The sequence below is a fragment of the Bombina bombina genome, chromosome 7 (assembly GCF_027579735.1).
Source record: "Bombina bombina isolate aBomBom1 chromosome 7, aBomBom1.pri, whole genome shotgun sequence".
NCBI lineage: Eukaryota > Metazoa > Chordata > Amphibia > Anura > Bombinatoridae > Bombina > Bombina bombina.
The window spans coordinates 193,017,219-193,038,383 of NC_069505.1; the positions used below are offsets into that span (position 1 = coordinate 193,017,219).

General features: G+C 39.8%; 1 protein-coding gene across 1 annotated transcript in view; it reads left to right on the top strand.

The window, feature by feature from the left end:
• PAMR1 (peptidase domain containing associated with muscle regeneration 1) overlaps positions 1-21,165 on the top strand; it is a 262,966-nt gene that overhangs the window by 228,394 nt on the left and 13,407 nt on the right. Inside the window, exon 10 of the mRNA XM_053720525.1 lies at positions 10,799-11,091. Within this exon, the coding sequence (XP_053576500.1) occupies positions 10,799-11,091 (293 nt within the window). The remainder of the gene's footprint in view (positions 1-10,798; positions 11,092-21,165) is intronic.

Genomic DNA, 21,165 nt, shown 5'->3' on the forward strand with positions numbered 1-21,165 from the left:
TAGAAAAGTCGCTCAATAAGGAGACTCCAAATGAGGAAGTCATGGACAGAATTCATGCACTTAAGTTAGCTAATTCCTTTATTTTAGATGCCGCTTTGCAATTAGCGAGATTAGCGGCAAAAAATTCAGGGTTTGCAATTGTGGCACGCAGAGCGCTCTGGCTAAAGGCTTTGTCGGCGGATGTATCTTCCAAGACTAAACTGCTTAATATTCCTTTCAAAGGTAAGACCCTTTTTGGGCCAGAATTGAAGGAAATTATTTCAGACATCACTGGGGGTAAGGGCCATGCCCTCCCACAGGATAGGCCTTTTAAGGCTAAGAATAAGTCCAATTTTCGTTCCTTTCGTAACTTCAGGAACGGACCGTCTCCTAACTCGGCAGCCTCTAGACAAGAGGGTAACGCTTCCCAGGCTAAGCCAGCTTGGAAACCAATGCAAGGCTGGAACAAGGGTAAACAGGCCAAGAAGCCTGCTGCTGCTACCAAGACAGCATGAAGGGGTAGCCCCCGATCCGGGACCGGATCTTGTAGGGGGCAGACTCTCTCTCTTTGCTCAGGCTTGGGCAAGAGATGTTCCGGATCCCTGGGCACTAGAAATAGTCTCTCAGGGTTATCTTCTAGAATTCAAGGAACTTCCTCCAAGGGGAAGGTTCCACTTGTCTCGCTTATCTTCAGACCAGATAAAGAGACAGGCATTCTTACATTGCGTAGGAGACCTGTTAAAGATGGGAGTGATACACCCAGTTCCAACAGCGGAACAAGGTCAGGGCTCAAACCTGTTTGTAGTTCCCAAAAAAGAGGGAACTTTCAGACCAATTCTGGATTTAAAAATTCTAAACAAATTCCTCAGAGTTCCATCGTTCAAAATGGAAACCATTCGAACAATTTTACCTACAATCCAGGAGGGTCAATATATGACTACCGTGGATTTAAAGGATGCGTACCTACATATTCCTATCCACAAAGATCATCATCAGTTCCTAAGGTTCGCCTTTCTGGACAAACATTACCAGTTCGTGGCTCTTCCGTTCGGTTTAGCCACTGCTCCCAGAATTTTCACAAAGGTGCTAGGGTCCCTTCTAGCGGTTCTAAGACCGAGGGGCATTGCAGTGGCACCTTATCTAGACGACATTCTAATTCAAGCGTCGTCTCTTTCCAAGGCAAAGGCTCATACAGACATTGTTCTAGCCTTTCTCAGATCTCACGGGTGGAAGGTGAACGTAGAAAAGAGTTCCCTGTCTCCGTCAACAAGAGTTCCCTTTTTGGGAACAATAATAGATTCCTTAGAAATGAAGATCTTCCTGACAGAAGTCAGAAAGTCAAAGCTTCTAAACGCTTGTCAAGTTCTTCACTCTATTCAGCAGCCTTCCATAGCTCAGTGCATGGAAGTAATAGGATTGATGGTTGCAGCAATGGACATAGTTCCTTTTGCTCGAATTCATCTAAGACCATTACAACTGTGCATGCTCAAACAGTGGAATGGGGACTATGCAGACTTGTCTCCTCGCATTCAAGTAGACCAGTTAACCAGAGACTCACTCCGTTGGTGGTTGACTCAGGATCACCTGTCTCAGGGAATGAGTTTCCGCAGACCAGAGTGGGTCATTGTCACGACCGACGCCAGTCTATTAGGCTGGGGCGCGGTCTGGGATTCCCTGAAAGCTCAGGGTCTATGGTCTCGGGAAGAGTCTCTTCTACCGATAAACATCCTGGAACTGAGAGCGATATTCAATGCTCTCCGGGCTTGGCCTCAACTAGCGAAGGCCGGATTCATAAGATTCCAGTCGGACAACATGACGACTGTAGCTTACATCAACCATCAGGGAGGAACAAAGAGTTCCTTGGCGATGAGAGAGGTATCCAAGATCATCAAATGGGCGGAGGATCACTCCTGCCATCTATCTGCAATTCACATCCCAGGAGTAGACAACTGGGAGGCGGAGTATCTGAGTCGTCAGACTTTCCATCTGGGGGAGTGGGAACTCCACCCGGAGGTCTTTGCCCTGTTAACCCAATTATGGGGCATTCCAGACATGGATCTGATGGCGTCTCGTCAGAATTGCAAGGTTCCTTGCTACGGGTCCAGATCCAGGGATCCCAAGGCGACTCTAGTGGATGCATTAGTGGCGCCTTGGTCGTTCAACCTAGCTTATGTATTTCCACCGTTTCCTCTCCTTCCCAGGCTCCTAGCCAGGATCAAACAGGAGAAGGCCTCAGTGATTCTGATAGCTCCTGCGTGGCCACGCAGGACTTGGTATGCAGACCTGGTGAATATGTCATCGGTTCCACCATGGAAGCTACCTTTGAGACAGGATCTTCTAGTACAAGGTCCATTCGAACATCCAAATCTGGTTTCTCTGCAGCTGACTGCTTGGAAATTGAATGCTTGATTTTATCCAAGCGTGGGTTTTCAAGTTCAGTGATAGATACTCTGGTACAAGCCAGAAAACCTGTGACTAGAAAGATTTACCATAAAATATGGAAAAAATATATCTGTTGGTGTGAATCCAAGGGATTCTCCTGGAGTAAAATTAAAATTCCTAAGATTCTTTCCTTTCTCCAAGAGGGTTTGGATAAAGGGTTGGCAGCGAGTTCTCTAAAAGGACAGATTTCTGCTTTATCTGTTTTGTTACACAAACGCCTGGCAGCTGTGCCAGATGTTCAAGCTTTTGTACAGGCTTTGGTCAGAATCAAGCCTGTTTACAGACCCATGACTCCTCCTTGGAGTCTAAATTTAGTTCTTTCAGTTCTTCAAGGTGTTCCATTTGAACCTTTACATTCCATAGATATTAAGTTACTATCTAGGAAAGTTCTGTTTTTGGTTGCTATTTCTTCTGCTAGAAGAGTTTCTGAGTTATCTGCTTTGCAGTGTGATCCACCCTATCTGGTGTTCCATTCAGATAAGGTCATTTTGCGTACTAAGCCTGGTTTTCTTCCAAAAGTTGTTTCCAACAAGAATATTAACCAGGAAATAGTTGTTCCTTCTCTGTGTCCGAATCCAGTTTCAAAGAAGGAACGTTTGTTAGACAATTTAGATGTAGTTCGTGCTTTAAAGTTCTATTTAGAAGCAACAAAGGATTTTAGACAAACCTCATCTTTGTTTGTCGTTTACTCTGGTAAGAGGAGAGGACAAAAAGCTACTGCTACCTCTCTTTCTTTCTGGCTGAAAAGCATTATCCGATTGGCTTATGAGACTGCCGGACGGCAGCCTTCTGAACGAATCACAGCTCACTCTACTAGGGCTGTGGCTTCCACATGGGCCTTCAAGAACGAGGCTTCTGATGATCAGATATGTAAGGCAGCGACTTGGTCTTCTCTGCACACTTTTGCCAAATTCTACAAATTTGATACTTATGCTTCTTCGGAGGCTATTTTTGGGAGAAAAGTTTTGCAAGCCGTGGTGCCTTCCGTTTAGGTAACCTGATTTGCGCCCTCCCTTCATCCTAAAGCTTTGGTATTGGTTCCCACAAGTAATGGATGACGCCGTGGACCGGACACACCAATGTTGGAGAAAACAGAATTTATGCTTACCTGATAAATTACTTTCTCCAACGGTGTGTCCGGTCCACGGCCCGCCCTGGTTTTTTAATCAGGTTTGAAAAATTTCTTTCTCTATACACTACAGTCACCACGGCACCCTATAGTTTCTCCTTTTTTTCTCCTAACCGTCGGTCGAATGACTGGGGGGCGGAGCCTGAGGAGGGGCTATATGGACAGCTTTTGCTGTGCTCTTTGCCATTTCCTGTTGGGGAAGAGAATATTTCCCACAAGTAATGGATAACGCCGTGGACCGGACACACCGTTGGAGAAAGTAATTTATCAGGTAAGCATAAATTCTCTTTTCCTATGCAAAAATGTTTTATTGTTTTATATATATATTTATATATTTATATATATATATATATATATATATATATATATAGTCATGGCCAAAAATATTGGCACCCCTGCATTTCTGTCAGATAATGCACCACTTCGACCCAAAAAAATGTTGCAATTACAAATGTTTAGGCATTCTCATGTTTATTTATTTTGTTTGTATTGGTATAACACAAAAAAGGGGAGAGAAAAAATCCAAATCTGACACATTCCACACAAAACTCCAAAAAATGAACTGGACAAAATTATTGGTACCTTCTCAAAATTGTAAGAAATAATTGCATTCCAAGTTTGTGATGCTCCTGTAATTTGTAATTAAACTCACCTGTACCAATTAACAGGTGCTGACAATCTAGAAATCACACCGGCAACCAGTTAAAATGGTGAAAAATGTACTCAATCTTTCTGTTGTTTGTCTCTGTATGCCACACTGAGCATGGAAAAGAGAAAGAGAAGCAAAGAATTGTTGTTCTAGACAAATTCAAGCTGACCTTCAGGCACAGGGTACAAATCTGTCAGCTTGCATTATACGTCGCCATCTGAATGAAAAGGGACGCTATATTAGGAGACCCAGGAGGACCCCACTGCTGACACCGAAACTTAAAAAAGCCAGATTGGAGTTTGCCAAAACTTACCTGAGGAAGTAAAAATCCTTTTGGGAGAATGTGCTGTGGACAGACGAAAACAAATTACAGCTTTTTTGGTAAAGCCCATCATTCTACTATTTTCAGAAAAAGAAATGAGGCTTTTAAAGAAAAGAATATAGTCCCTACAGTCAAACATGGTGGAGTTGCACTGCTGTTTTGGGGTTACTTTGCTGCTTCAGGCACTGGATGTCTTCACTGTGTGCATGGCATTATGACATCTGAAGACTACCAAAGAATTCTGTAGGACCCAGTGTTAGAAAGTTGGGTCTCTGTCAGAGGTCATGGGTCTTACAGCAGGACAAAACACACGTCAAAAAGCCAGAAATGGTTTAAGACAAAGCGCTCAAGAGTACTGAACTGGCCAGCAATGATCTCAATAGAGCACCTGTGGAGAGATCTTAAAACAGCAGTTGTGAAAAAGAAATCTTCCAATCTGAGAGACCTGGTGCTGTTGGCGAAAGAAGTGGTCCAAAATTCCAGTATAGAGGTGTAAGAAACTCATTGATGGTTACAGGAAGTGATTGATTTGTTATTTTTTCCAAGGGGTGTGCTCCCACCAAATATTAAATTGAGGGTGCCAATAATTTTGTCCAGTCCAGTTTTGCGTGGAATGTGTCAGAATTGGCTTTTTTTTCTCCACTTTTTTGAGTCGTACCAATACAAACAAAAGAAATAAACATGAGAATGCCTAATCATTTGTATTTGCAAAAATTTTCTGGGAGAAGTGGTGTATTATTTGACAGAAATTCAGGGGTGCCAATATTTTTGGCCATGACTGTACATAGCTCATTTGCTATTATATAGAAGAGATGCTGTTCAAATTAGCGAGGCCCTGCCACAGACTTGCCTTGGGGTCTAGAGAGTTATAGTTACGCCTCTGGTGCGACCAGAGAATCAGTTTGTCACACACAGAATCCAGGGAAGATCATTTGCATTATCATAGAAGCCTGTGGGTGGAATGTGGTCACCAGAGGTTGCACAGGGATGGTGATGTTACAGAATGCTGCCCTCTAATGGTCATGTTACAGAATGCAACACTCTCACAGTGATGTTACATAATGCAGCGCTCTAATGGTAATGTTACAGAATGCTGCCCTCTAATGGCAATGTTACAGAATGCAGCGCTCTAATTGTTTATAACAGAGTGCTGCCTTCTAATGGCGATGTTACACAATGCAAAGCTCTAATGGTAATGTTACAGAATGCAGCACTCTACTGTTGATGTTACAGAATGCAGTGCTATAGAGGTGATGTCACAGAATGCAGCACTCTAATAGTAATGTTACAGAATTCTGCTCTCTAATGGCGATGTTACAGAACGCAGCTCTCTAATGGCTATGTTATAGAATGCAGCTCCTACTATTCTGCCCTTAATCTCCATAAGCAACACTACTTCTCTACTCTTATCTCTAATCTTTCTTCAAACCCAAAACATCTGTTTTCCACTTTCAATACTCTCCTCCACGCTCCCCCACATCCTAATACAACTTCTCTGTCAGCTCAAGACTTTGCCAGCCACTTCAATAACAAAATTGACTCCATCAGAAATGAAATCAGCTCTCAACATAACTCCATTCTCTCCCCCCCTCAAATGCTCTCACTCAACCACAACCCACATAACCTTAAACTTAGCTCATTCTCCCCTGTTACTGAGGAAGAAGTTTCAGCACTTATACTGCGCTTTCACCTCACTACCTCTCCTCTTGACCCTATCTCCTCACAGCTACTCCCCTCCCTCTCTGCTACCCTTACCCCAATATTAACAAACATTTTCAACCTCCCTCAACACCGGTATATTTCCCTCATCGCTGAAACATGCACTGGTCACACCTATCCTCAAAAAACCTTCCCTTGATCCTACCTCCCCATCCAACTACCGCCCTAATTACCTCCTCCCTCTTGCCTCAAAGCTTCTCGAAAAACTAGTATATGCACGCCTATCTAATTTCCTTACGTTATACTCCCTTCTTGACCCACTGCAATCTGGATTTAGTCTCCATCACTCCACAGAGACAGCTATTGTTAAGGTCACCAACGACCTACTTACAGCAATATCAAAAGGCCACTTCTCTCTGCTTATCCTCCTTTTCTGTCTGCAGCCTTTGACACTGTTGACCACCCTCTTTTGCTCCAAATCCTCCAATCCTTCGGCATCTGTGACACAGCCCTTTCGTGGCTCTCTTCCTACCTGTCAAACCATACCTTTAGTGTAGCCTTCTCTGGAGCCTCCTCTGCATCGTCACCACTTTCTGTCAGAGTACCGCAAGGCTCTGTCCTCTGTCCCCTTCTCTTCTCAATCTACATGTCATCACTAGGTTCCCTAATAAAGTCCCACGGTTTCCAATATCATTTGTATGCTGACGACACCCAAATCTACTTCTCTGCACCAGACCTATCTCCTTCCTTGCTAACCCGTGTCACTAACTTTCTTTCTCACATCTCTTCCTGGATGTCCTCTCACTACCTCAAGCTAAATCTCTCCAAAACGGAGCTCCTCATTTTCCCCCCTTCTTCCAAAATCTCCACCCCCAATTTCTCTATAACTGTCAACAACTCCATCATTACCCCTACCCCGCATGCCCGATGTCTCTGGGTCACATTTGACTCAGATCTTTCCTTCACTCCTCACATTCAGTCCTTGGTTAAAGGCTGCCACTTCCACCATAAAAATATCTCTAAAATTAGACACTTCCATACACAAGACACAACTAAGATTTTAATCCACTCTCTCATTCTTTCCCACCTCGATTACTGCAACTCTGTCCTCTCTGGTCTCCCCACCTGCCGCCTAGCTCCTTTACAATCCATAATGAATGCCTCTGCCAGACTCATCTTCCTTACACGTCGCTCTTCATCTGCTGCACCTCTCTGCCAATCCCTTCACTGGCTTCCTCTTGCCTCTAGGATCAAACACAAAATTCTCACTCTGACATACAAAGCCCTCAACTGCACTGCTCCCCCCTATATCTCAGACCAGATACTCTCCCTCTCGTCCCCTTCGCTCTGCTCATGACCTCCTACTCTCCTCCTCTCTGGTTACCTCATTGCACTCCCGTTTACAGGACTTCTCCAGACTGGTTCCCATCTTGTGGAACTCTGCCTCGCTCCACAAGACTCTCCCCTAGTTTTGAAAGCTTCAAGCGCTCCCTAAAGACTCTACTGTTCAGGGATGCATACAACCTATGCTAACCTTACTTTATACCAGTTCCAGTCCTCCATTGCTATCCCCTAAACCCCCTTAGCATGTAAGCCTAAGAGTCCAGCTGTTTGTAGATCACCTTCTTAAGAGCTGACTACAACAGTGCAACTCTTGGCCGGGCCCTCTACCCAGTTGATCCCTATAATTGTTTTGTTGTACTCCCCCTTTGCTTATAGCGCTGCGGAATCTGTTGGCTCTCTACAAATAACCAATAATAATAATCTAATGGTAGGGTGACCATATTGCCGCTTTAAAAAGGGACACATGAAAAATACATATGTCAGGGTTATTATACAAAACACGTCTTTAAACAGCACTGAAAACAGCCCTGACATATGTATTTTTCATATTTGTCCCTTTTTAAAGCGGCAATATGGTCACCCTATCTAATGGTGATGTTACAGAATGCTGCACTCTAATGGGGATATTACAGAATGCAGCAATCTAATGGTGATGTTAAAGAATGCAGCAATCTATTGGCGATGTTACAGAGTTCAGCAATCTAATGGGGATGTTACAGAATGCTGCGCTCTAATGGCGCTGTTACAGAGTTCAGCAATCTAATGGTCATTTAAACCATTAAATGGACAACACTTTTTTCAGCGATTGACTCACCTATGGACTGATAAGTTATATAATTTTGTATATTTTATCACACTATATATACACTATATTTTTGTTGTATTTTGTAATCTGTTGACACTATAAGAGTGATCTAGCACTATATATATTCTGTGTTTATTAGTGCCCCCTTAAGTGGTGACAGAGTATTGTCATCAGGTTGGTTACAGCAATCTAATGGTGATGCTACAGAATTCAGCAATCTAATGGTGATGTTATAGAATGCAGCGCTCTAATGGTGATGTTACAGAATGCAGCACTCTAATGGTGATGTTACAGAATGCAGAAATCTAATGGTGATGTTACAGAATGCAGCACTCTAATGGTGATGTTACAGAATGCAGCAATCTAATGGTGATGTTACAGAATGCTGCACTCTAAAGGTGATGTTACAGAATGCAGCAATCTAATGGTGATGTTACAGAATGCAGAAATCTAATGGTGATGTTACAGAATGCAGCACTCTAATGGTGATGTTACAGAATGCAGCAATCTAATGGTGATGTTGCAGAATGCTGAACTCTAATGGTTATGGTACAGAATGCAGCAATCTAATGGTGATGTTACAGAATGCTGCACTCTAATGGTGATGTTACAGAATAAAGCAATCTAATGGTGATGTTACAGAATCCAGAAATCTAATGGTGATGTTACAGAATGCAGCACTCTAATGGTGATGTTACAGAATGCAGCACTCTAATGGTGATGTTACAGAATTCAGCAATCTAATGGTGATGTTATAGAATGCAGCACTCTAATGGTGATGTTACAGAATACTGCACTCTAATAGTGAATTAATGAAGTCAGAAGTCAGTCCAGGGTCCGGTACCGAATGAAATAACATCTTCCGTAGTCAGGCCAGGTTCTTATACCAGAACAAACAGCAGAGTCAGTAGTCAGTCCAGGTTCACATATAAGAACAATCAGCGGAGTCAGTAGTCAGGCCAGGTTCTTATACCAGAACAAACAGCAGAGTCAGTAGTCAGCCCAGGTTCACATATCAGAACAATCAGCGGAGTCAGTAGTCAGGCCAGGTTCACATATCAGAACAATCAACAGAGTAAGTAGTCAGCCCAGGTTTACATATCAGAACATACAGCAGAGTCAGTAGTCAGGGCAGGTTCATATACAAGAACAAACAGCAGTGTCAGTAGCCAGGCCAGGTTCACATATCAGAACAATCAGCAGAGACAGTAGTCAGGCCAGGTTCACGTATCAGAACAATCGGCAGAGTCAGCAGTCAGGCCAGGTGTACGTATCAGGACAATCAGCAGAGTCAGTTGTCAGGCCAGGTTCACGTATCAGAACAATCAGCAGTCAGTAGTCAGGCCAGGTTCACGTATCGGAACATCCAGTAGAATCAGTACTCAGGCCAGGTACACCTATCAGAACAATCAGCAGAGTCAGTAGTCACGTCAGGTTCACATATCAGAACAATCAGCAGAGTCAGTAGTCAGGGCAGTGTCAGGTACCAGAGTAAAGGGAGCAGATAAAAGGAGCAAATAGAAACCAGCTGACACAAACTGTAGGCTTATAAAGGGGGTCATTAGGTGTGCATGTACAGATACCAGCTGACACAAACTGTAGGCTTATAAAGGGGGTCATCAGGTGTGCATCTACAGAAACCAGCTGACACAAACTGTTGGCTTATAAAGGTGGTCATCAGGTGTGCATGTACAGAAACCAACTGACACAAACTGTAGGCTTATAAAGGGGGTCATCAGGTGTGCATCTACAGAAACCAGCTGACACAAACTGTAGGCTTATAAAGGGGGTCATCAGGTGTGCATCTACAGAAACCAGCTGACACAAACTGCAGGCTTATAAAGGGGGTCATCAGGTGTGCATGTACAGATACCAGCTGACACAAACTGTAGGCTTATAAAGGGGTCATCAGGTGTGCATGTACAGATACCAGCTGACACAAACTGTAGGCTTATAAAGGGGGTCATCAGGTGCGCATGTACAGATACCAGCTGACACAAACTGTAGGTTTATAAAGGGGTCATCAGGTGTGCATGTACAGATACCAGCTGACACAAACTGTAGGTTTATAAAGGGGTCATCAGGTATGCATGTATAGATACCAGCTGTCACAAACTGTAGGCTTATAAAGGGGTCATCAGGTGTGCATTTACAGATACCAGCTGACACAAACTGCAGACTTATAAAGGGGGTTATCAGGTGTGCATGTACAGATATCAGAAGTACCACAGTGCACAAATTATCCTGGTAACTTGGTAAGGAAAGTAACCCAGATAGCATAGTGGATAAAGCTGCAACAACAACAAAGTCTTTAGGACTGTGGTTCAAATCCACACAGTTCCAGTGCTTTAATGACCACCCACACCGAGTGTCTGTTTTTTTACATCTGAAAGCTTGAATATCGCCATCAAAATTGAAGTGATAAATTATAAATAACATTGTTTAATATTGTTTTTGTCTTTTCTTTAGTTTGTGGCAAACTACAGAACTTCACGGTGCCAAGGATGGGCAAGCTGAGGTGGCCGTGGCAGGCTGTCCTATACCGAAGGTCAAATGGGGTGAAAGATACCAGTCTGAGGAAGGGAGTATGGATCTTGGTGTGCAGCGGTGCACTACTAAATGAGCGTACTGTGGTTATGGCCGCTCACTGTGTGACTGACCTTGGAAAGAGCTCAGTAATTAAAGTGTCTGATCTGAAGATTGTGCTGGGGAAGTTCTACCGGGACGATAACCGGGAAGAGAAGAGTCAGCAGCACCTGCGGGTCAGTACCTATGCACATGTGGGAGAGCCAAAATAATAATTTCTCATACTATTGTATTTAGCAGTTTATAATAGGTGTAACATACAGTGATTATGAAGTGCACACTCATTGACAGTATAAGAAATTCAGTATTGAGAGTAAACTCTTTCTTAACTCCAACTCACTATTCACCCAGTCAACCTCCATCAATAAATTATCCAATGAAAGCGGATGAAACTCCAACCAAATGCAGTAAGTATGGGTGATATATAATGTGATTTTAGGTGGCGCTTTACAAATAAACAATAATATTATATCTGTATGTACAGCCTGTAATTCTCCTTAAGAGAGCATCAGCATGAGCACGAAATGCGTCAGCTGATGTATCTGAGAGAAATCAAGGACAGTATGTCTTCCTTATTTTAGTCTTAGATACTTTTTAGCACCCAAGGTCTGTCCTTCTGATTACAGGTTATTACCGGATTTACGTACAAATGCTCCTGTGTCTATCACTCATACTACTGCGCTTGGTTGAAGGTTCATGCACTTTCACTTGGGATAATGTCAGAAATCATTCTCTCTGATTCATGTGTGGCCTGAATACCTAACTGACATGTCTTGTGTAATTTACCTGTGTAGAAAAACATAGTACACAGCGTCAATATAAAACACACAAGCTCACTAATAATAACCTAACTTGATCATTACAAATCTGGAAATGTGTAAAAAAAGCTCAGGAGCGCCTAGACACGTTTAAGTGTCACTACAATTATATTAAGTTTAAAAATATAGGTTTATTATACAAACAATATTAAAAACAGATGAACCGATCCGTAAAAGACCTATCAGGACACAATAGGGACCTGATCGGGGTTTAAAAAATATGTACCATAGTACACAAAAAATAGTCAATGGTATAGTCCCAAGAAAATTCCCAAAGTCATCCGTAGATTGAAATGATCCTCTGAAAATATAAGAACAAATAGGGTGTATACACGTGTAGGAAATATATGTTAATATATTAAGAAATGTGAAAAAATAATATGAAAAAATATTTAAAAAATAATACAAGAAATGTCCAAAAAAAGTTACTGATATCCTCAATGAAGAATCCCAATGATAAAACTGTGATACAGAGGATTCCAATAAGTATAATTTTATGATCCGTAATATCCTCGTGGTGTGATCCAAAAAATACCTGAAAGAAAAAATAAACAAACAATGTGCAAAATAGCAATGACAATGTCCGGCCCTATGGTTAATGGCTTACCAGACTCCCACTTTTTGGAAAACTCGAGCTGCAATGTCTATAGGTCAATGCGTTTCGACCCTTACTAGGGCCTTTTTCAAGACTCTTTATTTTGTAAATATTGCAATAAAGCATAATGTTTCATTGCCCATAAAGCAATGAGTAGAACAATATTTTAACTCAGTTTTCCTTGTCTGCAGAGATTGGTTAGTAACACTTGTAAGTGTGCGACCAATTGCTGTCAGTATTATAGCAGATAGTGTGTAATCTGCAAGACTGTAAAGCACACACTGGGCAAAGTTATCCAAGGGCCCTCATAAGCCTCTACTGTTCCTATGTTATTCACTAAAGCTCACTAGTCTCTATATGATCAGTATCATTACTATAGTATTATTAGTTATACTGTTACTCACTTACTCTCACTAGTCTCTATATGATCAGTATCATTACTATAGTTATTATCAGTTATATTGTTACTCACTAACTCTCACTAGTCTCTATATGATCAGTATCATTACTATAGTTATTATTATCAGTAATACTGTTACTCACTAACTCTCACTAGTCTCTATATGATCAGTATCATTACTATAGTTATTATTATCAGTAATACTGTTACTCACTAACTCTCACTAGTCTCTATATGATCAGTATCATTACTATAGTTATTATTAGTTATACTGTTGCTCACTTACTCTCACTAGTCTCTATATGATCAGTATCATTACTATAGTTATTATTATCAGTTATATTGTTACTCACTAACTCTCACTAGTCTCTATATGATCAGTATCATTACTATAGTTATTATTATCAGTAATACTGTTACTCACTAACTCTCACTAGTCTCTATATGATCAGTATCATTACTATAGTTATTATTAGTTATACTGTTGCTCACTTACTCTCACTAGTCTCTATATGATCAGTATCATTACTATAGTTATTATCAGTTATATTGTTACTCACTAACTCTCACTAGTCTCTATATGATCAGTATCATTACTATAGTTATTATTATCAGTAATACTGTTACTCACTAACTCTCACTAGTCTCTATATGATCAGTATCATTACTATAGTTATTATTATCAGTTATATTGTTACTCACTAACTCTCACTAGTCTCTATATGATCAGTATCATTACTATAGTTATTATTATCAGTAATACTGTTACTCACTAACTCTCACTAGTCTCTATATGATCAGTATCATTACTATAGTTATTATCAGTTATATTGTTACTCACTAACTCTCACTAGTCTCTATATGATCAGTATCATTACTATAGTTATTATTATCAGTAATACTGTTACTCACTAACTCTCACTAGTCTCTATATGATCAGTATCATTACTATAGTTATTATCAGTAATATTGTTACTCACTAACTCTCACTAGTCTCTATATGATCAGTATCATTACTATCGTTATTATTATCAGTAATACTGCTACTCACTAAATCTCACTAGTCTCTATTTGATCAGTATCATTACTATAGTTATTATTATCAGTAATAATACTGTTACTCACTAACTCTGACTAGTCTCTATATGATCAGTATCATTACTATAGTTATTATTATCAGTAATAATACTGTTACTCACTGACTCTCACTAGTCTCTATATGATTAGTATCATTACTATAGTTATTATTATCAGTAATATTGTTACTCACTAACTCTCACTAGTCTCTATATGATCAGTATCATTACTATAGTTATTATTATCAGTAATATTGTTACTAACTCTCACTAGTCTCAATCACCTAGATTTAGAGTTTTGCGTTAGCCGTCCAAACCAGCGTTAAGGGGTCCTAACGCTGGTTTTGGCCGCCCACTGGTATTTAGAGTCAGTCAGGAGAGGGTCTAACGCTCACTTTCCAGCCGCGACTTTTCCATACCGCAGATCCCCTTACGTCAATTGTGTATCCTATCTTTTCAATGGGATCTTTCTAACGCTGGTATTTAGAGTCTTGGCTGAAGTGAGCATCAGACCCTCTACCGACAAGACTCCAGCCGCAGAAAAAAGTCAGGAGTTAAGAGCTTTATGAACCGGCGTTAGCCCATAAAGCTCTTAACTCCTGACTTTTTTCTGCGGCTGGAGTCTTGTGTGCTCTAAAGTACACTAACACCCATAAACTACCTATGCACCCCTAAACCGAGGTCCCCCACATCGCCGCCACTATAATTACATTTTTTAACCCCTAATCTGCCGACCGCACACCGCCACAACCTACATTATCCCTATGTACCCCTAACATTGCCGACACCTACATAATATTTATTAACCCCTAATCTGCCCCCCCCCAACGTCGCCACTACCTACCTACACTTATTAACCCCTAATCTGCCGACCGGACCTCACCGCCACTATAATAAATGCATTAACCCCTAAACTGCCTCACTCCCCCCTCAAAAACCCTATAATAAATAGTATTAACCCCTAATCTGCCCTCCCTAACATCGCCGACACCTAACTTCAAGTATTAACCCCTAATCTGCCGACCGGACTTCGCCGCTACTCTAATAAATGTATTAACCCCTAAAGCTAAGTCTAACCCTAACCCCCCCCTAAATTAAATATAATTTAAATCTAACGAAATAAAATAAATCTTATTAAATAAATTAATCCTATTTAAAGCTAAATACTTACCTGTAAAATAAACCCTAATATAGCTACAATATAACGAATAATTATATTGTAGCTATTTTAGGATTTATATTTATTTTACAGGCAACTTTGTATTTATTTTAACTAGGTACAATAGCTATTAAATAGTGATTTACTATTTAATAGCTACCTAGTTAAAATAATTTCAAAATTACCTGTAAAATAAATCCTAACCTAAGTTACAATTAAACCTAACACTACACTATCAATAAATTAATTAACTAAACTACCTACAATTATCTACAATTAAATCAACTAAACTAAATTACAAAAAAACAAACAAACACTAAATTACAAAAAATAAAAAAAGATTACAAGAATTTTAAACTAATTACACCTACTCTAAGCCCCCTAAAAAAATAACAAAGCCCCCAAAATAAAAAAATGCCCTACCCTATTCTAAAATAAAAAGTTAACAGCTCTTTTACCTTACCAGCCCTTAAAAGGGCCTTTTGCGGGGCATGCCCCAAAGTCATCAGCTCTTTTGCATTTAATTAAACATACAATACCCCCCCACAACATTACAACCCACCACCCACATACCCCTAATCTAACCCAACCCCCCCTTAAAAAACCTAACACTAAGCCCCTGAAGATCTCCCTACCTTATCTTCACCACGCCGGGTATCACCGATCCGTCCAGAAGAGGGTCCGAAGTCTTCATCCTATCCGGCAAGAAGAGGTCCAGAAGAGGGTCTGAAGTCTTCATCCTATCCGGCAAGAAGAGGACATCCGGACTGGTAGACATGTTCATCCAGGCGGCGTCTTCTATCTTCATCCATCCGGACCGGGACCATCTTGAAGCAGCCGACGCGGATCCATCCTCTTCTTCCGGCGACTCCCGACGAATGAAGGTTCCTTTAAGTGACGTCATCCAAGATGGCGTCCCTTGAATTCTGATTGGCTGATAGGATTCTATCAACCAATCGGAATTAAGGTAGGAAAAATCTGATTGGCTGATTGAATCAGCCAATCAGATTCAAGTTCAATCCGATTGGCTGATCCAATCAGCCAATCAGATTGAGCTCGCATTCTATTGGCTGTTCCGATCAGGGGTTAATAAATATAATATAGGGGTCGGCGATGTTAGGGGCAGCAGATTAGGGGTACATAGCTATAATGTAGGTTGTGGCGGTGTACGGAGCGGCAGATTAGGGGTTAATAATAAAATGCAGGGGTCAGCGATAGCGGGGGCGGCAGATTAGGGGTTAATAAGTGTAAGGTTAGGGGTGTTTAGACTCGGGGTACATGTTAGGGTGTTAGGTGCAGACATAGGAAACAATGGGGCTGCGTTAGGAGCTGAACGCTGCTTTTTTGCAGGTGTTAGGTTTTTTTTCAGCTCAAACTGCCCCATTGTTTCCTATGGGGGAATCGTGCACGAGCACGTTTTTTAAGCTGGCCGCGTCCGTAAGCAACGCTGGTATTTAGAGTTGAAGTGGCGGTAAATTATGCTTTATGCTCCCTTTTTGGAGCCTAACGCAGCCCTTCAGAGAACTCAAAATACCAGCGTCGTTTAAAAGGTGCGGGGGGAAAAAAACATGCGTAGCTAACGCACCCCTTTGGCCGCAAAACTCTAAATCTAGCCGAATATGATCAGTATCATTACTATAGCTATTATTATCAGTAATAATACTGTTACTCACTAACTCTCACTAGTCTCTATACGATCAGTATCATTACTATAGTTATTATTATCAGTAATACTGTTACTCACTTACTCTCACTAGTCTCTATATGATCAGTATCATTACTATTGTTATTATCAGTAATACTGTTACTCACTAAATCTCACTAGTCTCTATATGATCAGTATCATTACTATAGTTATTATCAGTAATACTGTTACTCACTAACTCTCACTAGTCTCTATATGATCAGTATCATTACTGTAGTTATTATTATCAGTAATACTGTTACTCACTAACTCTCACTAGTCTCTATATGATCAGCATCATTACTATAGTTTTTTTTTTATCAGTAATACTGTTACTCACTAACTCTCACTAGTCTCTATATGATCAATATCATTACTATAGTTATTATCAGTAATATTGTTATTCACTAACTCTCACTAGTCTCTATAGGATCAGTATCATTACTGTAGTTGTTATTATCAGTAATACTGTTACTCACTAACTCTCACTAGTCTCTATATGATCAGTATCATTACTGTAGTTATTATTATCAGTAATACTGTGTAATACTGTTACTCACTAACTCTCACTAGTCTCTATATGATCAGTATTCAGTATCATTACTTTAGTTATTATCAGTAATACTGCTACTCACTAACTCTCACTAGTCTCTATATGATCAGTATAATTACTATACTGCTAGATTACAAGTTTTGCGTTAGGAGGGGTGCGGTGCTAACGAGCAGTTTCAGCTCACTGCTCACCTACAAACAACGCTGGTATTACAGGTTTTTTAAACCCGGCGTTAGCTGCAAAAAAGTGAGGGGAGAGCAAAATGTAGCGCCACATCTCACCTCAATACCAGCGCTGCTTACGGTAGCGGTGAGCTGGTGTAACGTGCTCATGCACGATTTCCCCATAGGAATCAATGGGGCTGATTCGGCTGAAAAAAAGTCTAACACCTGCAAAAAAGCAGCGTTCAGCTCCTAACGCAGCCCTATTGATTTCCTATGGGGAAATACTTTTTATGTCTACACCTAACACCCTAACATGAACCCCGAGTCTAAACACCCCTAATATTACACTTATTAACCCCTAATCTGCCGCCCCCGACATCGCCACAACCTACATTATATTATTAACCCCTAATCTGCTGCCCCCAACATCGCCGACACCTACATTATATTTATTAACCCCTATTCTGCCGCCCCCAATGTCGTCGCAACCTACCTACAATTATTAACCTCTAATCTGCTGCCCCCAACGTCGCTGCCACTATAATAAAGTTATTAATCCCTAAACCTAAATCTAACCCTAACCCTAACTTAAATATAATTACAATAAATCTAAATAAATATTCCTATTATTAAATAAATTATTCCTATTTAAAACTAAATACTTACCTATAAAATAAACCATAAGATAGCTACAATATAACTAATAGTTACATTGTATCTATCTTAGAGTTTATTTTTATTTTACAGGCAACTTTGTATTTATTTTAACTAGGTAGAATAGTTATTAAATAGATATTAACTATTTAATAACTTCCTAGTTAAAATAAATACAAATATACCTGTAAAATAAATCCTAACCTAAGTTACAATTACACATAACACTACACTATCATTAAATAAATTACCTAAATTAACTACAATTAAATTCAATAAACTAAATTACGAAAGAAAAAAACACACTAAATTACAGAAAATAATAAAATAATTACAATTTTTTAAAAACTAATTACACCTAATCTAATCCCCCTAATAAAATAAAAAAGCCCCCCAAAATAATAAAAAGCCCTACCCTATACTAAATTACAAATAGCCCTTAAAAGGGCTTTTTGCGGGGCATTGCCCCAAAGTAATCAGCTCTTTTATCTGTAAAAAAAAGACAATACCCCCCAACATTACAACCCACCACCCACACACCCAACCCTACTCTAAAACCCACCCAATCCCCCCTTAATAAAACCTAATACTACCCCCTTGAAGATCACCCTACCTTGAGAAGTCTTCACCCAACTGGGCCGAAGAGGTCCTCCAGACGGTCAGAAGTCTTCATCCAGGCGGCATCTTCTATCTTCATCCATCCGGAGCAGGGCGGTTTATCTTCAAGACATCCGACGCGGAGCATCCTCTTCTTCTGATGACTAACACTAAATGACGGTACCTTTAAGTGATGTCATCCAAGATGGCTTCCCTTCAATTCCGATTGGCTGATAGAATTCTATCAGCCAATCGGAATTAAGGTAGAAAAAATCCTATTGGCTGATGCAATCAGCCAATAGGATTGAACTTCAATCCTATTGGCTGATCCAGTCAGCCAATAGGATTGAGCTTGCATTCTATTGGCTGATTGGATCAGCCAGTAGAATGCAAGCTCAATTCTATTGGCTGATTGGATCAGACAATAGGATTTTTAAAGGTACCGTCATTTAGTGTTAGTCGTCGGAAGAAGAGGATGCTTCACGTCGGATGTCTTGAAGATGGACCCGCTCCGCTCCGGATGGATGAAGATAGAAGATGCCGCCTGGATGAAGACTTCTGCCCAACTGGAGGACTTCTTCTGCCCGGATAGGATGAAGACTTTGGACCGTCTGGAGGACCACTTCTGCCCGGTTGGCTGATGACGTCACAAGGTAGGGTGATCTTCAAGGGGGTTGTGTTAGGTTTTATTAAGGGGGGATTGGGTGGGTTTTAGAGTAGGGTTGGGTGTGTGGGTGGGGAGTTGTAATGTTGGGGAGGGTATTGTCTTTTTTTTTACAGGTAAAAGAGCTGATTACTTTGGGGCAATGCCCCGCAAAAAGCCCTTTTAAGGGCTATTTGTAATTTAGTATAGGGTAGGGATTTTTATTATTTTGGGTGGCTTTTTTATTTTATTAGGGGGATTAGATTAGGTGTAATTAGTTTAAAAAAATTGTAATTATTTTATTATTTTCTGTAATTTAGTGGGGTTTTTTTCCGTTATTTAGTTTATTGAATTTAATTGTAATTAATTGTAGTTAATTTAGGTAATTTATTTAATGATAGTGTAGTGTTAGGTGTAATTGTAACTTAGGTTAGGATTTATTTTACAGGTATATTTGTATTTATTTTAACTAGGAAGTTATTAAATAGTTAATAACTATTTAATAACTATTCTACCTAGTTAAAATAAATACAAAGTTGCCTGTAAAATAAAAATAAATTCTAAGATAGCTACAATGTAACTATTAGCTATATTGTAGCTATCTTAGGGTTTATTTTATCGGTAAGTATTTAGTTTTAAATAGGAATAATTTAGTTAATTGTAGTAATTTTACTTAGATTATTTTAAATTATATTTAAATTAGGGGGGTGTTAGGGTTAGGGTTAGACTTAGGTTTAGGGGTTAATATATTTAATATAGTTGCGCGATGTTGGGGCCGGCAGATTAGGTGTTAATAAATGTAGGTAGGTGGCGGCGATGTTAGGGACGGCAAATTAGTGAGTCTTGACAGGAGAGGGTCTACCGCTCACTTTTTCCAAGACTCGTAATACCGGCGTCAGGCAAATCCCATTAAAAAGATAGGATACGCAATTTAAGTAAGTGGATTTGCGGTATGCTCGAGTCACGGAAGAAAAGTGAGCGTTACACCTGTACCTGCCAGACTTGTAATACCAGCAGGTGTTAAAAAGCAGCGTTGGGACCTCTCAACGCTGCTATTTAAGGCTAATGCAAAACTCGTAATCTAGGTGATAGTTTTTATTATCAGTAATACTGTTACTCACTAACTCTCACTAGTCTCTATATGATCAGTATCATTACTATAGTTATTATTATCAGTAATATTGTTACTCACTAACTCTCACTAGTCTCTATATGATCAGAATCATTACTATAGCTATTATTATCAGTAATACTGTTACTCACTAACTCTGACTAGTCTCTATATGATCAGTATCATTACTATAGTTATTATTTTTAGTAATACTGTTACTTACTAACTATCACTAGTCTCTATATGATCAGTATCATTACTGTAGTTATTATTATCAGTAATACTGTGTAATACTGTTACTCACTAACTCTCACTAGTCTCTATATAATCAGTATTATTACTATATTTATTATTATCATTAATACTGTTACTCACTAACTCCATTAGTCTCTATATGATCAGTATTATTACTATAGCTATTATTATCAGTAATACTGTTACTCACTAACTCTTACTAGTCTCTATATGATCTGTATCATTACTATAGTTTTTATTATTATCAGTAATACTGTAACTTACTAACTCTCACTAGTCTCTATATGATCAGTATCATTACTATAGCTATTATTATCCGTAATACTGTTACTCACTAACTCTGACTAGTCTCCATATGATCAGTATCATTACTTTAGTTATTATTATCAGTAATACTATTACTCACTAACTCTCATTTGTCTCTATATGATCAGTATCATTACTATAGCTATTATTATCAGTAATACTGTTACTCACTAACTCTCATTAGTCTCTATATGATCAGTATCATTACTATAGTTATTATTATCAGTAATACTGT